At 42.5% G+C, this 15,522-nt stretch overlaps 1 protein-coding gene across 1 annotated transcript in view; it reads left to right on the forward strand.

Moving 5' to 3' along the window:
• Nucleotides 1-15,140, forward strand: part of LOC126426703 (ankyrin-3-like) — a 501,231-nt gene extending 486,091 nt beyond the window's left edge. Inside the window, exons 2-4 of the mRNA XM_050088624.1 lie at nt 955-1,528; nt 5,459-5,605; nt 14,729-15,140. Coding sequence (XP_049944581.1) covers nt 966-1,528; nt 5,459-5,605; nt 14,729-15,116 — 1,098 coding nt within the window. The 5' untranslated portion in view covers nt 955-965 and the 3' untranslated portion in view covers nt 15,117-15,140. The remainder of the gene's footprint in view (nt 1-954; nt 1,529-5,458; nt 5,606-14,728) is intronic.
• Nucleotides 15,141-15,522: the final 382 nt, after the last annotated feature.

The raw sequence follows: 15,522 nt of genomic DNA on the forward strand, positions 1-15,522 counted from the left end.
CGCCAAAAGGAGATATAAATATATATTTGTGCGAAAGTTCCATAACACACGTTCTGGAAATGGAGGCAACGAGTTTAATTCCTAAACTGCTCAACCTGGAAATACCTGGGTACACCATAGCTTGCAACATTCGGATAAAATGGCGACATGATTTATGATTGTATTATGCAGCATTGTTTACCACGGAGGTGGGCGCTGAATCTTTTTCTTAAGAAAGAAGACACAGATATCAATCTGTTAAAAGGAGAGTTAAACTTACTAATGAATTTAGACTCTTACAGTGGTTCAGAACGGTTCAAATGGCTCTGAGCACTATGGGACTTAACATCGGAGGTCCAGTCCAATAGAACCTAGAACTACTTAAACCTAAGGACGTCACACACATCCATACCCGAGGCAGGATTAGAACCTGCGACCGTAGCAGGCGCGCGGTTCCAGATTGAAGCGCCTAGAACCGCTCAGTCAAGGCGGCCTGTAAAGTTTAATCGTGCCTACCCTGAGACATTCACCGAGGAAACCGATTTCTGCATTACATGTACATTGCTTCTGATGAGGTGTCACGGATCTGAGGAACCTGAGATAAGGAGGAAGAAAATTTTTCTCAGAGGTGCCACGAGCTTGGATTTAAATAGAAGTCCTGTAACTTTAGGGCTGAAAGACGTTTGTTGCTTCGCCAATTTTTTTGCTATGACATAAATAAACCATCTTTTGACTGAGAACGATAACATTTTTAGAAGGTGAAAGCAGTCTATCGTAGCACCGCGCTGGTAGTTACAAACCTTAGGTGATCACGAAGCAGTACGGGCCCTTGTCATTTGAAGGAAACTGGTGACGTTGCAATCGATTTAGGGTGTACAACACTTTTATCAGCTGTTGTTTCACACAGGTATGCATGCGCCTCGTACAAGTGTTGAGGATGCAGTGTGAGGGCTGCTCAGTGGCACTGTGTTTCAGGACCACCCACCATGTCGGCAGTTACGGAGGTTCAGAACACCACAACCGAGGCCCTGGCCGCCCTGGTAGACGGGGGTGACGGCGCCCTGGTGACGCTGGTGGCGGGCGAGACGAGGGTGGCGGCTCACAGGGCCGTGTTGGCGGCCGCGAGCCCCGTGTTCGCAGCGATGTTCGCGCACGACATGCTGGAGGCCAGCTGCGGCCAGGTGAGCATCGACGACGTGGAGGGCCCGGTGCTGAGGCTCCTGGTGGCCTACACGTATACCCTGCAGGCCCCCCAGCTGCCCGACACGGCCGCCCAGCTGCTCTCGGCGGCCGACAAGTACGGCTTGTCGGCCCTGAAGGCTGCCTGCGAGCGGCAGCTGATCTCGCAGTTGGCCGTCGAGACCGCAGCGGCGACGGCCGTCAGGGCAGTGAGGCACTCGTGCCCGGACGCCACCAGGGCTGCCGTCGCCTTCATAAAGGACCACCTGCAGGTGATGGCCACGCGGGGCTGGGCGGACGCTGTGCTCGAGTACCCACAAGAAGTCATTGAAGTCAGCAGTATGCTCGGTGAGCCACCAGCAGAAGCCAGGTAAGCACGATTCCCTTTTTGGCAGCGCTAGTGTGAATTTGACGTCGTCCTTTGTTCGTCGTGGGTTTCTTTGCTGCCTACGTTGCGTAACACCCTAACTTGATCTAATTACTGATCATCAGTCACGATGCTAAGTCTCTCGCTGTTTTCACTTCTACTGCTTCTATCAATTTCGCCTTTCTCTGATTTACTGATTCCCTGTTCTGTACTCATTAGACTGTTCATTCCATTCAGCAAACCCTGTAATTTTTCTTCACAGTCAGTGAGGGAATCAGTCATCAACAAATCTTATATCATTTCACCCTGAATTTTAATTCCACTCTTCAATCTTTCCTTTATTTCCGTCATCGCTTCTTCGGTATATAGATTGAACAGTAGAGGCGAAAGATTACATCCCTGTCTGACACCCTTTTTAACCCGAATACTTCGCTCTTGGTCTTCCACTGTTATTTTACCTTCTTGTCTCTTGTACATATTGCAAATTACTCTTTTCCTCTGCCTTACCCGTATTTTTCTCAGAATTTCAAACATCTTGCAACATTTGAGATTGCCGAACGCTTTCGCCAGGACCACAAATCCTATGAACGTTAGGAACGTCAATTTTCTTTTCCGTTCTCCTGTGTATTGTCCTTCTTAGCAACTGGGATGCTTGAGCTGTTAAGCTGATTGTGCGATAATTCTCACACTTCTCTGCTCTTGCAGTCTTCCAAATCGTGCAGATTATATTTCTCTCAAAGTCAGATTGTATATTGCCAGACTCATACATTCTACACAACAGTGAGAATAGACCTTTTGCCACCTCCTCCAATGATTTTAGAACTTCTGATTGAATGTTGTCTATACCTTTTCTGATTGAATGTTGTCTATACCTTTTGCCTTCTTTGATCTTAAATTTTCCAAAGCGCTTTCAAAATCTGATTCTAATCACCAATATTTTCCATACCGACTCCTGCTTGTTCTTCTGTCACGCCATCAGACAAGTTGTTCCAATCAGAGAGGCCTTCAGTGTACTCTTTCCAACTATCCGATCTCGCCTCTGTATTTAACACTGGAATTCCCATTGTGCGCTTCATGTTACCACGCTTGCTTTTAATTCCGTGGAAGATTGCTTTGAATTTTCTATATGCTGCGTCAGTCTTCCCAAGAATCATTTCTTCTTTGATTTCTTCACATTTTTCGTGCAGTCATTTCACATTAGCTTCTCTGCACTTCCTATTAATTTCATCCTTAAGTGACATACTTCTCAATTACTGAATTTTCCTGAATATTTTTGAACTTCTGTCTTTGATTGATCAACTGAAGGATTTCTTATGTTTCCCATGGTTTCTTCGCAGTTACCTTCTTTGTACCTACGTTTTTCTTTCCAACTATTGAGCTGTTAATTATCGCAGTATCTGTAGCCTCAGAGAACATAAATCTCATCTCTTCTTTCCTTAGTACTACTGTATTCCACTTCTTTGTACATCGATTGCTCCTGACGAGTCTCGTAAAATTCAGCCTACTCTTCATCATAGCTAAATTGTTATGAGTCTAAATCTACTCCTGGGTATGCTTTACAGTCCAGTATCTGATTTCAAAATCTGACTTTAAACCTCCCATGTTTCGGTCCTTTCTCAAGTATACCCCCTTGTCTCAAGATTCTTGAATAGACTATACCAGCTATTACTAGGATAAATTTACTATTGAACTTAACTAGCCTTACTTCTCTCCTATTCCTATTATCAAGTACATATTCTCGTGTAACCATTTCTTCTACTCCTTCGCCTACGGTTGCGTTTCAATCCCTCCATGACTATCACATATGTACCGAATTACCTGTTCAATATCCTCATACTTTCTCTCTCTTCACCTTCAACTTGAGACGTCATCATGTATACCTGAACTATGCATGTTGTTGGTTTGCTTTCGATTCTCACGAGAACATCTATACTCATCCGTTCACAGTATCTCACTTTCTGCCCTGCCTTTCTATTGATACTGAATCCTACTCTTATCTCTTGCTGTTGCTACTACCCTATTCTCATATGACCAGAAATCCTTTCCTTTCCTTTACTTTTCTTTCCTTTACGCGTCACTGACACCCACTACAGCTAGATACGTCCTCAGCATTTCCCTTTTCTTATTTTCTAGCTTCTCAACCACATACAAATTCCTTACTTTCCACATGACGACTCGTAGAACGTTATCCTTTTGCTGATTACTCAACTTTTTTCCCATGGTCACCTCCCCCTTGTGCCTCCTCGCCTGGAGGTTTGAATGGGGGACTAGTCTTGCCAATGGAGAGTCTGTACAGCACAGACTCAATGAATCACATGCCTCATTGACGGACGTTATGTATCTTTAAGCAGTGGTTTACATTGCCTTGTGCATTCTCATGTTGTTGATCATTGCCAATTCTTCCTCATTTAGGACCAGTTTCAGGCCTCAATGGAAAGAGTGTGCCCTGAACCTCTGTCGGCCCCTCCGCCCTCTTTGGAAAGGCTGTTGGCTGAAAGAGGGTGACACCTGATGCTGGAAGTCTTCAGACACCAATGCTGATTATTCGTATTCAAATTCAAGTGATGGTGAGGTTCAAACCTGGGACTGAGGACTTTCCTGATTACTGAAAAAGACGCTACCCCTGGGTGACTGGCCCCAAAGAGCAGGGTGTGACTCCCTGAGATATCCAGTCAAGCAGGAGCTATGAGCACTGGGGCTACTCATGCACACTGGGGGCAAACAAGAAGAGAATACTCCAGCCAGCACAGTAACATTGTCACACTCAAGGCTGTGCCTTACAATCACATTTCCTTCTCGTCTCTGTTCAGCTATCGCCCCGAATTTTTTCCGTGCATTCCCTTTTACAAAGCAGACAGGAAATCTCTGCCCCCCTGTCGTGTTTGAAGTTCCCTATGGCGTTACCAGAGGTCGTCCACGGAATCCTATGAGGTTTTCCGCTACTGGGATACAGCAGATTATATTCGCTGTCCACCTACAGGTGTACGACATATCTCCCACAACGTCAGTATTGATGTGACGTTTTCATCCATCTATCATTTGTTGCCTCTGTCTCTCGGATACATATGCTCCATACAAGTCTATTTTGTTTCCTTTCGAATTTAAAAAAAAATCCATATTAAATAGACTACAGGTTACTTCACAAGTTGTAAACATTGTCCATCAGATAAAATTGCATACACTGTGTAACCCATATTTTTTCTTTTAATGGTGACCTCTACTGCAAACTGCTCAACACGAAAATTGTTGTTTAAGAAACACATCACCACTGCTGTCTTTTCAATTAATCGAATTGTGGAGACAGTACATGCATATATACAGTTCTATTTGCTTTACTCAAATGCAGATTTTGAATATACTCTTGATAACTTTTATAGCATAGCTCTTGTAATTCTTGTCCATCTTCTTCATTCCCTCGGGCTTCACATCAAACAGCGCGTGCATATCCATGACCATATAGTTTCAACAGTAAGTTGATACCCCAACTTATCAGTTTGTTTCTCTCTCTCTCTCTCTCTCTCTCTCTCTCTCTCTCTCTCTCTCTTCCTCCTGTGATATAATTTAGCAACCATATATCAGTTTTCAAATTACCTCACAACCAAAAGTAGCAGCCAGTTGACTTTAACTGCTTGTAAATTCTGTCTGATAGTTGTTCTGTCAGGGCAGCAAAATTGTTGGCCCTTATGTTTGGAATTTGGTTTGTGCTTCATTTTGAACAATTTGTTGTTTTGCATCTTAAGCTACGCCAGTGGGGAATATAGCAGAAGTAGTGCAGAAAAAGACCATTTAATTGGTGGCACAGTCACGTTAAGTGAGGGGCTGGTGTTGTTGGCACTGTGTGTTCTGTTGCCCCGGTGGACAGTCCTTCAGCTGTATCGCCTGCAGTGAGCCCCTGTGTGAACACGCCCACCCACACAGTGTTTCTCTGTGCAGCTCGCCGACCGCCACAGGGGGCGGGTCCACCCCCAACTCTGACTGTCAACCCCACAGCGGCCACAGCCGGACTCCTGCTGCAGCTGCGCCTCCCACGTCTGCCCGACACACCCCTCCACCTGATGACGCAGCCGTCTCTCGCTTCCGGTGAGTTGTGTTGCCACACGTGCCCAAGTCTTACCCTCAGAGTACTGCTTATTTTGGCATTAACCAGCCGATATAGTAAATAAAATAAAATACAGATTCCTTCAGTTTTTGGATAGAGGTTACAGTTGCCATTAAACATTACTCCTTTCTCACTTTTTTGGCTATGATATTTTGAAGATTGAGCACATATGCAGAACATTTCTCGTTCTCTGCATTTGCAGTGAGAATTACGTTCAGTTCAGAGTCACTCAACTGTAGTTACGTAGGAAGTGTCCCATTCAAATCATACCCATTCCCAAAGATTCTTTTTATATTGATGTGTTGAATCTAGATTTTGTTTTTAGTGACGATTGTGTGTCTTACAAATTGATTCTGAATTAAATGCGTGTGGAAACAGGATTTTTCACACAATTGCACTCAACAAAACGTATGTGAATGGTTGTAGATATAAGCTGTTGAAGACACTGAGTAAGAAATGGCGAAAATAAGGTAAACAGAAATACAAGTAATAATGACAAAAAGTTAATATTTAGTACAGTAATGAGGATACAGATTGTTTTGGGTATGTCTTAAAATGTAATTCGAATATTCCTTAAATGGTTCCCTGGTCAGTTACATCTGTAGTGACTATTGGAAATCTGTGCCGCACTGTAACAGGAACCCAGATTTGCTGCTTATTGCAGGCAGTCTCCTTGAGCAGTCGGCTGCCTGAGCACACCTCCACTTCTGACTCAGCTTCTCATCGACACTTGCACTAGAGTTTATCCCGGGGGACTTGTGGGAAGAGTAGCAAAAGGGAAATCGAATCGGTGGATGTTACCCTACTGCAGAGGATGTACATGAGAACCTCTGGTGGTAGTGTTTGCAAACCATGGGTAAAAAACATCATCCACAACGGTAATTCCATCTACGCCAACAAACGCACTCAGCTGGTCTAATGGTTGAGGTATCTGCTCTCGAGAAGTGAGAAATGCAGTGGGTGTGGCTGAGTGGAGATGCGTACAGCACTGTATGGCTCGTCACTCGTAAACAATTTCCTGCAACTGATGATGGAGGTCACCAGGTGTGATGAGTAGTGGTTTTCATTCACCGAGGAGACGTTTTGCATAATTCCATGGTATAGTTAACTTTTATTTTTAGAAATGAGCAACCGACGTGGGCAAAGATAGTTGGTCCTAATGAAAAAATATATATATATATATATATATATATATATATATATATAGTTTCCACAATGATGGTGGTGCCACTACAGCGGAGTTACTAAATAGAGTTTTCCTTAATTCCTTCACGAAAAAAGGCAAAGTAACTATTCAAGAATGCGAAACCAGAACAGCTGTTAGCGTGAGTGACATAAAAGTATATATTTTAGGTGTTGTGAAGCAACTCAAATCACTTAAGAAAGGCAACTCTTCTGGTCCAGATGGAATACGAATCAGGTTCCTTTCAGAGTATGCAGACACAATAGTGCCTTTCTTAGCAATCATATACAACCGTTCACTTGGCGAATGGTCTGTTCCTAAAGACTGGAAAGTAGCAAAGGTCACACCAATACTCAAGAAAGGAAATAGGAGTAACCTATTGAATTACAGACGCATACTACTGACCTCAATTTGCAGTAGGATTTTGGAGAATATACTGTACTCGAACATTATGACTCACCTTGAAGAAAATGACTTATCGATACATAACCAACACGGATTCAGAAAATATCGTTCTTGTGCAACACAGCTAGCTATTTATGCCCATGAAGTAAGGAGTGCTGTCGACAAGGGATCTAAGATCGATTCCATATTCTTAGATTTCCAGAAGGGTTTGATACCATTTCTAACAAGAGACTATTACATGGTGTATACGACCCGGAAGATCCGGGAAAGACCTAGGAATTTTTTCATCTGGAGGAAAACCAGGAAAAACGGGAATTTTCTAGAATCCCGGGAGTTTTCCATTGATTTAGTTTTCAGTTAATTTTTTGTCATTTTGACTGGTAATAACCGATACTCTAACAAAGGACATTACTGTATACCGCTACTGCAGAATAATACTGCAGCAACAAAATATGAACGAGGGAATGAAATATAAATTCCAAAGGAAATGCTTCATATATAAACAAAAAACACACAGCGCTCATACAAGTGTCTGCCAACAGCAAAATGTGTGAAAGGCTGTAGGAAGACAATGCAGTGCTTAGTAACAACAAAGTACCTCCGATGAGCGTTAAGTCTCAACTGTTCACATCAGATTCATTTAAGCAGTTACGAGCGGAACCACGCGCATGCGCAGTTGAGTCGTGTCTGAGTAGTACCTTCTCCCGCTTCTGGAAACAGGAATGTCACTGTTGGTTCTGTACGCAGCAAACCGGAGTATCTGAACCAGGCGCCAATTTCTGTGGCGAGGGGGGGAAATTCGTATTGTTGAGGAAATATCATAGATCCAGGGTTGATGCGCAGATCAGGTTGACTTGTAGTGGGGAGGGGGGGTGATCTGTGTTCACATTTAGTGACTTTGCTGTTTCCTCTTTGTTCACTGCTGTCATGTCAAATGAAAGAGAGTGGTTTCTGTGGCTGGGAGATATCAAGTGAATTAAAATACATTCACACAATTACGGAAGATTAAAATATGTCATTAGTTCCAGATTTTAATACAATTTCCACCTATCTGACAGTCAAGCATTAATTATCTTGCAGAACAATGAAGTTACTTTTGTCGCTTTGCTGAAGTAATTCGGCTTTTATTGATCTTTTCCGCTGAGGCAGCCAGTTTGTTTGAAACAAAGTGTTCAATTCCACACTATTGGCTAGTTTCAACTGTTCGCTGCATTTCAAGGGCACGTTTTCATCTTCTACAGGGTGTATACGACCCGGGACAACCGAGAGATCTGGGAAAAACCCGGGAACTTATTCATCCGGGAGAAAACCAGGAAAAACCCGGGAATTTTTTAGAATTCTGGGAATTTTTCATTGTTTTAGTTTTCAGTTAAATTTCTGTAATTTTGACTGGCAAGAACCGTTAGAACAAATGATATTACTGTATCCCGCAACTGCAGAATAATACTGCAACAATGAAACTTAACGAGAGAAAAAAAACCAAAATAACTTAAAATGCAAAGGAAATGCGCCATACACGACGACGACGACACAGAGTCCTCGTGCAAGCGTCTGCCAACAGCAAAACGTGTCAAAGGCTTTGGGAAGGCTGTGCAATACTTCATAACAACAAATTCCCCCCGATGACCGTGAAGTCACAACTGTTTACATTACATTCGTGTTAGCAGTTACGAGCGAGCTCATGCGCATGCGCAGTTGAGTCGCGTTTGAGAAGCAGATTCTCCCGCTTCTGGCTACAGGAATGTGGCTCTCCGCTGTGCAAGCAGTCGCAGCAAGCAGCTAGATGGTACCGGGAAAAGGGGGCGCCAAATTCATATTCTCAAGGAAAAAAACTTGTTTCACAAAGCGCCTAGCATCCAGCGCACGTTGATCTATCAATCATTTATATGATTTTGAAACGCATCCTTGTTGGTTTCTGAACACATTTTAAGTTCATTTCTGAATGAATCGTAAGTTGATTTTTGAATGTGTGCGTAGTGTACGTGATGTCTGTCAGGAGAATCCTAATCGCATCTAGAAAATAATCTTTCTGCAGACAAAAGGGGATGGGGCCGTACGAGCTGAGCGGAGTAAAGCCAAACGGATAAATGCCAGTCGCTGTCTGATTATGTGGTTAATTGGGTTTTCGGATGATCGGCTTTCTTATAATTCATAGGGAAATCCATAGATTCAGCCTACCAGAATGGAAATAAACGACTGCAGGAATAACAAGTGGGTAAGATTACGTATTATCTTCTCGTTGTATCCAAGAAAATGAAATTTTGACAGAAACTTTCTGCCCAGATTGCTACACTAGTAAGGACCAGTTGTACAGCCCCTGGCTAGCAGCCGCTTAAGTTCTGATTCGGAAGTAACGCAGAAAACGTTTTGTACGAATTTGTAACAACGCCTAATGGCAGAACAATCGTGGGGTAACTAAACCGGTGATTCTGGCAGTGTTACTGAAGTTAATCGGCGAACAAATTTTGACAGTAGCAGGAATGTCCACAGAATTGGTGATGACAAGATTGTTAGAACGAGGAAGCAGAATAAACGGGGACATCACACAAATTATGGAAGGACGAGACTATTCCTAATTTATATAAGAATTTCGTAATACTACTTTCCGATCTCATGCTTGAGAAACTGGTGCGTATGAATGAAATGTGAAACTATTTCCTAACATAAAGCTTTTTGCTTGTTGTAGGCCTAATAGGCATTTGATATATGTACTTACTGAATTATATTCTATCGTGTATTAAAAATGACTATCTGTGCCAATACAGTCTCGCTAATTTGGTGTGTAAGTGTGTGTGTGTGTGTGTGTGTGTGTGTGTGTGTGTGTGTGTGTGTGTGTGTTATAAAATTTGCTACAATATTAGAAAGGCCTGTTTTGTTTTATTTAGCATACATCAACAAAATAGACGTAATCAGATCCAGAAACCACACCAGTCTTGGGTATTATTTGTATTAACAGCTTTTTCAGTATTAGGTAACGAAATTTCGAATTTTCATGCAGCAAAAAGTTTGACCAACTTTGGTGAGGTAATAGATTCTTGTGCAGAAAGCAAAAGCACGCCATTTAAAGCTGTAGCAAGATTAGAGAGAAAAAATGCTAGGAGGTAAGTATTGAAATGTGTACTTTCTTGCTTGTCTCTTGTCTATATTGGTTTTATGCATCCTATATTTCACTTTTGTCACGCAAACAGGAAGTTATTAGCTATTAGGCAATAAAGAGTCCAAATTTTCTGTAGAGTTCTTGTTCTCCCAATTACAAATATTCCCATCCGCTATTAATGGCGAGTTTTTTTAAAAATAAAGAGGGACAGGCTGTCAAACTGGCTGACTGGGAGCAGGAGAGGCACCACAGGACATTTCTATTTCCACAGTCCTGAATATAGTTTGATGTCATCGCTTACAAAATATACCCGTTTCAATTCCACAGAGTGAAATACAGTGACGTGCGATAGGAGAATGCTGTACGAAGAGCCGTGGCACTGCGCTTCGGCACACTTCAGACCATATAACATGTCGTATATTTTCTCGAACACGTATGTTTTTGTTCCAAATTTTTCAGAATGATGTGTTTTACAAGATGCCCTAGGGTACGTTCGAAAATTCGATTTTTTTGGTGTTGACCGGTTCGCAAATATCGTAGATGCGAGGCTGATGCGCAGAGAAGTCTGAACTACAGTGGGCAGTCACCACGTGGCCCGTGTTGACGTTCAGTGGTTTTCCTGTTTCTCCTTCGTTTACTCTCGCGTCACATGAAAGCAAAACGGGTATCTTTGGCCGGGAGGTATCAAGTGAATTAAAATATATTCACATAATTACCGAAGGCTGATATACATTATTAGTTTCAGATTTTAATTTGTTTCCACGTTTCTGACAGTCAAGCATCAATCGCCTTGCAGAACAATGAAGTTATTTTTGTCTCTTTGCTAAAGAAATTTGGCTTTCATTAACCTTTTCCGCAGAGGCATCCAATGTATTTGAAACGAAATGTTTAATTTCACAGTACTGGCTAGTTTCAACTGTTCGCTGCATTTCAAGTGCAAGTTTTCATCTTCTAGCACGAACGGCATTATGCCATACTAATGAACCAAACGTGAGATACTGCAGTACTGGTACTCCCAGAAAATTTACATCTGAATCTGGACATACGAATGTGCGCTTTAAGTTGCAGTTTAAATGTGCACATTTTAGTATGGTTCACGAAATTCTGATCTCTTGGAGTACCCTGTGACGTCTTACTGCTTTTACAACGTAATGTAAGATCTTTTAATGTGTTCCACGTACGTACATACGGGCTTCCTACGTCATGTTAGCTGCGCAAGCTCGGGGCGCCTCTTACCTGGCGCTCTCCGGCAGCTGCTGGAACGAACCTGTTTCCAGCAGGTCGTGGAAAAATATTGCGAATGTTGGTTTGAAAAGCATTAATTTCAAAGTAAATATCTTTTAACGTAAGTTGGACTATGCGCGAGGATGTACCATGAAATTCTTAAATCAGAGTGTTTGACTCCATCTAAAAATCAACTCTTTAATGACAAGCCATGTAGAAGAATTTCGAACCCTGGAGATCAGACATTTATGTCATTATTAAAAATTTTACTGCCACATTTGTGTGATGTGTCTTAAAGTGTAACACGCGCAAAAAATCAACATTATCTCGAAAGATTAGCTTCTCTTGCAGCTTATTAACCTTAGTGACCAATATTATATGTGGAAGCTTTGCTTTTCTTGTAGCAACACTATGTATATTAATGTAAGCCATTAACTCGTGTGTTACCGCTGCTTAACAGGGATGTTGCTATTGGCTGACTACATTCTACGCCCATGTCCAAAACCATAACCATTCAAAGGATTGATAAGTTTTGCACTTCCGAGGGAAAATATACTGTCACTTAAGACGGAAAAAGTGTTTTCACGCGGGAGAAAGTGTATTTTTAAGCGGGAAATCCGGGAAAAATCCGGGAATTTTTTTCCTTGTCCACGTATACATCCAGTATTAATCAAATTTGATACGTATGAAGTATCGTCTCTGTTGTGTGACTGGATTCTTGATTTCCTTGCAGAGATGTCACAGTTCATACTGATAGACGGCAAATCATCGAGTAGAATAGAAGTCGTATACGACGTTCCGCAAGGTAGTGTCATAGGCCCTCTGCTGTTCCTGATTTACATAAATGATCTAGGTGATAATCTGAGCTGCCCCCTTAGATTGTTTGCAGATGACGCTGTAATTTACCGTCTAGTAAAATCATCAGACGATCAATTCCAATTACAAAATGATCTAGAGAGAATTTCTGTATGATGCGGGAAGTGTCAGTTTGCACCAAACAAAGAAAAGTGGGAGGTCATCGACATGGGTACTAAGAGGAATCCGCTAAATTTTGGGTATACGATAAATCGCACAAATTTAAGGGCTGTCAATTCGACTTAATACCTAGGGATTACAATTACGAGCAACTTAAATTGGAATGACCACATAGATAATGTTGTGGGAAAGGCGAAACAAAGACTGCGCTTTGTTGGCAGAAACTCGGAAGATGCAACAAACCTACCAAAGAGAGACTACATTACACTTGTACGTCCTCTGCTGGAATATTGCTGCACGGTGTGGGATCCTTACCAGGTATGATTGGCGGAGGACAGCGAAAAAGTGCAAAGAAGGGAAGTTCGTTTTGTGTTATCGCGCAATATGGGTGAGAGAGTCACTGATATGATACGCGAGTTGGTGTGGCAGTCAATGAAACAGACGGTTTTCTTTGCGACGAGATCTGTTTACGAAATTTCAGTTGCCAGCTTTCTCTTCCGATGGCAAATATGTTCTTGACATCCACCTATGTAGGACGAAATGATCAACATAATAATAAAATAAGAGAAATCGGAGCTCCAATGGAAAGATTGAGGTGTTCCTTTTTCCTACACGCCATTTGAGAGTGGAATGGTGGAGAAATAGTATGAAACAGGTTCATTCAACCCTCTGCCAGGCACTTCAGTGTGAATTGCAGAGTAACCATGTAGATGTAGATGTTGATTCCCTCCTGTATAGAGATTAAAGTACTTCCTGCTTTGATTGACCAAGATAATCAGCTGCAGATATCGACTTTGGAATCCAGTGAACATTCAAAACCCTCCTGCACCTCAGGCAGGCAACAGAAGCACACCCATTTCGACTGGCAGTCATGGAAGACACAAAGAATTAGTATTGAAATTATATCAGAAGCAGGCAACAAACAGAAATTATTCAATTTTCGTGCATACAAATCATGCGGGTAATAGCACGTAATTTGGCACAGGAAGTACATACCTACAAGTAAAAAAATTTTAAAAACGCTCAATATAAGATGATACACACCTATATGTGCTACATGCACACTCAAAACATCATGGATAGTGTCGAATTGTATACTTAGTCTCCAGGATAATAGTATTAATTATGCAGCACATGCTGATATCAAAATCAGTATGCTCCGTAGAGAATGTGAAACAAAGCAGAAAAAAATAGAACGCCAGGATGAGATGCAAAACTTGGAAAGGTAAGAAGTGGGGAAATGTTTGGGATGCAAACAGAACAGGTTATGTTACAACGAAAAAAGTGAGAAACTTAGTGTTAGAGAAGGAAGCAATGGACTTACAGCACACACAATAACAAACTAGGTCAATGAAAAACAGAGAATAAAGTTTTTGGGGATGAATCGGTAGCTTTCAGAGAAGGTAGAAAAAGATCAAATAGGTAAAAAACGGGGCCAAATAGAAATCCTTGGTCAATGCAAGAGATACTGAGTTCAACTGTTACAAGAAGAAACTACAAAAATTCAGCAAATAAAGCACGCAAAAGGAAATAGGAATGTTTAACAAATTATTGACAAGTGGAAAATGGATAAGGAGGACTGTGTAGAATGTGTGTGTGTGTGTGTGTGTGTGTGTGTGTGTGTGTGTGTGTGTGTGTGTGTGTGTGTCAGGGAGAGTCGACCTGGTGCCCTTGTTGTATTTGAAATATGTCGACAGACTTATTGTGTACGAAGCAGTGACTTTTATGTTTTTTGTCGTACGTCAGGAAATTTCCATGTTACTGGTCTGAATCACTTAGCTGTCTGGTGAGGACATTGTATTTCAGTACTTGCAGATGCGTTTAGTTTCTATTGTTTTCTTCCTAAGTGACTCAAGGAATTGGTACCCAGAGAAGGTAGTTTTGGGGTGTGTTTGAATGTAGATGAAGGATTGGGTAGCAGCTGCATGCCGAGGTGAAAGGAGGCAGATCTGTGGAGTGAACTATGAGGGAATGTGCCAAATGTATTTGTTACGGGATGGAGTGCACCTATTTTTAATGGGAGATGGCTGAAGTTTTTGATTATGGGCTAGTGCTGTGGATCTGTCTGTAATACGCTGGTTAACCCGTATCGCAGAAGCGAGATTTCTAGATTTGTGACTTGTCGCTCGGAAGAAGTGTATTCCGAATTGTTGGCAGTTTTGCGGCTGTGACAGTGTGTGTGTCGATAGTAGAGAGTAAGTGTGTCGATGTTTTGTGCAGGAGCCTTTCTGATGCAGAGCGAGGCAGGAGGCTGAGAGAGGTGGCTGAGGAGGGGGCGGTGGAGGAGATGCGGGCGTTGCATGCGGCCTTGTCGGAGATGTGGGGGAGGGACGAAGACGGGTTCACCGCCCTGCACTGCGCTGCAGAGAGAGGCGACGCGGCTGGGGTGCGGCTGCTGCTCTCTGCGGCGTCCGACCCCAACGCCAGGACTCAGTGGGGGGAGACGCCGCTGCACGTGGCGGCATGGAATGGCAACACAGAAGTGGCGGCTGCGTTGCTGCAGGCCGGAGCCGACAGGGGGGTGAGGACTGATAGTGGGAGGACCCCCCTGGACTTCGCCCGGCAGCGAAACCGGCAGCAGCTCGTCGAGATGCTAAGAGAGCATTAATACGTGCCAGTAGTACTTCATTGTATAGGATATTAAAATAAAAAATTGAAAAAAAAGATCGCTTTCTCTATTCATTTCTACCTTTTGCAGTCCACACAATTACTCCAGTAACACCACAACTACTGCAACAACAGGAGATATCTGTAAACCAACGTGACAAACCTTCCTTTTGAGAATTCACTCTGTAAAACATTTCACAAGCAATTTCTGCAAAAGCACAGCAACAATTGCAAAATACTCCATTTATAAACTCCACTTCTCTCTCCCTCTCTGTCTTGTGTTTCTCGTCCCATATACAGTATTCAAACAGCTTACAAGAGTACAGCCGACCTCTCTCACAACCGCCTGTATTTCGAAATGTAAACACCCAATCTCTTCCAAGACACAAATGCGAGAATACCAGTTG

Source organism: Schistocerca serialis, chromosome 11, assembly GCF_023864345.2.
Source record: "Schistocerca serialis cubense isolate TAMUIC-IGC-003099 chromosome 11, iqSchSeri2.2, whole genome shotgun sequence".
NCBI lineage: Eukaryota > Metazoa > Arthropoda > Insecta > Orthoptera > Acrididae > Schistocerca > Schistocerca serialis.